At 53.2% G+C, this 2,249-nt stretch overlaps 1 protein-coding gene across 1 annotated transcript in view; it reads left to right on the top strand.

The window, feature by feature from the left end:
* Positions 1–1,333, top strand: part of HNRNPUL2 (heterogeneous nuclear ribonucleoprotein U like 2) — a 10,047-nt gene extending 8,714 nt beyond the window's left edge. The window contains 3 exon segments of the mRNA XM_077759663.1: positions 601–674; positions 930–1,037; positions 1,153–1,333. Of these exon segments, the coding sequence (XP_077615789.1) occupies positions 601–674; positions 930–1,037; positions 1,153–1,230 (260 nt within the window). The 3' untranslated portion in view covers positions 1,231–1,333.
* The last annotated feature ends 916 nt before the right edge of the window (positions 1,334–2,249 follow it).

The following is a 2,249-nucleotide window of genomic DNA, read 5'->3' as shown; positions in this document are numbered from 1 at the left end:
TGCTAGTAGTGGAATTCACTTCCCTCCTGCATGTCTAGTCTATTAGTTAACCCCATGGTGTGCATTCACTTGCCCTTTAAAACGTGTGTGTGTGTGTGTGTGTGTATGTCTGTGTAAGTAAGCAAAACTTCTGAGTGTCTGCATGTGCCAGGCACTGGGAATACCAGGTTCCTGCCCTAAGAAGTTCATTATTTAAATTTGGTTTTCATTGGCGTAAAGTAATGGGTCTGGGGTACAGGATAGCTGGGGTCCCTTCCAAGACTGAAAGTCTGTGATTCTACGAATGGCAGTTTTTACTCCTGTTTCTGACTCTGCCACGTACCTCTTGCCATCTTAAACGTTTTGCAGGAGTTGGGGAGCTTCAAAAGCAAGGTGGCTTGGTTTTCTTGTGTCTCTATTCCTCTGCCCTCCCCCCCCCTCCACCCCAGACTCTTTAAAAAGCTCTTGGCTGGTCCCTTAATTACCACTGTGTGAGCCTGACAGAAACAGGCTTCCTGTTCCCCCAGAATTGCCTTTGGCTCCGACTTTTTGGTTTCCACTCAGATGTGGAGCCAGGACCCCATGCCAGCTGTGTGAGCACGCTCTCCATTTCTCTTCCAGTGGGCGGGCAGCGCCGAGGCTACGACAACCGGGCCTACGGGCAGCAGTACTGGGGGCAGTCTGGAAACAGAGGGGTGAGTGCAGCTCTCCTTCTGCTCCTCCCTCTGGGTCGTGATGGCCATTCCTATTGGCTTGGGGGAGCAGAGTGGTTTGGGCTGTTTTCTCAGGGCTTAGGGTTTTGCCCATTTCATGTGTTCCTCTGGAAGAATTTATTCTGGGAAGATTAAGCCTGTCGATAATGTCAAGCTCTGCTGTGTGTCTCATTGAAAACGGGATGGCAGTGGATCGTGACCCCAGAAGCCCACCCATCTTCACTTCTCCTTTCTCAGGGTTACCGTAATTTCTACGATCGATACAGGGGAGACTACGATCGATTCTACGGGCGGGATTATGAGTACAACAGATACAGAGACTATTACAGACAGTACAATCGGGATGTGAGTATCCTCTGGGGATGGGGGCGGGGGTGGCAGGACCAGAGGAAAGCATGTCCTGCCCCTCCGCGCTCGGCCCGCTGTGGCTCTGAGTGATGGGGTCTCCCCTCTCTTCTAGTGGCAGAATTACTACTACCACCCCCAGGACAGAGACCGATACTACAGGAACTACTACGGTTACCAAGGGTATCGGTGAAGCCCCTGTCATGCTCGCCTGTCAGCCACGAAGCTGAATCTCTAGGGGTGCCAGGCACCCCCCCCAAAACACAACCAAGGAAAACAGGGGCTGTTCGGGTGGGGCTGAGGGGNTCTTATTCTATAAAACATTTCAAACCTAGTTAGATATTTGTAATCAAAAAACATTTGTGCAGAAAGCGGCACTTAGGGCTGCCTGTCCTGTGTCCTGCGGTTGGACAGGAAAAGAACTAAAAATGTCACCCTTCTGACATTCTAAGGCAGCTGGACTGGCAGCCAAGGAAGGGAGAGCGAGGAGGTGGTGCGGAGAGGGCGGGGACGCGCGTGGGGGCGCCCTCCCCGGAGCAGGCAGGAGTGGGGACAGAGGGAGCACTTGTGACCGGGGCAGTGAAAATAAACGATTGGCTCTTCTCAATCACTTGCACCAACTAACCGTTTGTATTTTCTTTACCGACCTTTCCCTCTTGGGATATCTGGTCCGGTGGGCCGGGAGGCCACAGCGTCCCTGTCTCCCCTTTCCCGTGCCTCGTGCTGTTTGGTTGAGGCACGGAAGACCACCGATCGGGCGGCTCCATTCTGTAGGCTTCGCAGGCCAAGGAGGCACGGGGACCGGTCGCGATGGCAGGGCAGGCCGGCCGGATCCCTCCATGTACCCGTCAGTGAATTTCTGTAGACCCCTGGGGGAGAAAGGCCATCGCAGCCCTCAGCCTCAGGATTGTGACTTGCCAGTCTCTACTCTCTGTCTTCCAAGCTTGAGACAGGCGGGAAGTCCCTGAAATCATCTCTGTTAGAGCATCTGTCCTCTTCTGGTGCGAGAGAAGGAGCGTTTCTCAGGGTTTCAGCTCACACAGAAACGAAGCAGGATTCTTTTCACTGCAGCAGGAGATGTATATAGGTGAATCCTGTGGTGTGGGCTACCGGGCCCAGGTGCTGAGAATAGCAACTATTTTATACAGTGTGGAGGGCAAGAGCCCTGCCGGTTTTTTTGATACACAGAGAGAGAGTGAATAGGAAAGGGGA

The sequence above is a fragment of the Crocuta crocuta genome, unplaced genomic scaffold (assembly GCF_008692635.1).
Source record: "Crocuta crocuta isolate KB4526 unplaced genomic scaffold, BGI_CrCroc_1.0 scaffold53, whole genome shotgun sequence".
Lineage (NCBI taxonomy): Eukaryota > Metazoa > Chordata > Mammalia > Carnivora > Hyaenidae > Crocuta > Crocuta crocuta.
The sequence above is the reverse complement of the archived record's forward strand: the minus strand, read 5'-3'. Positions and strand labels throughout refer to the sequence as shown.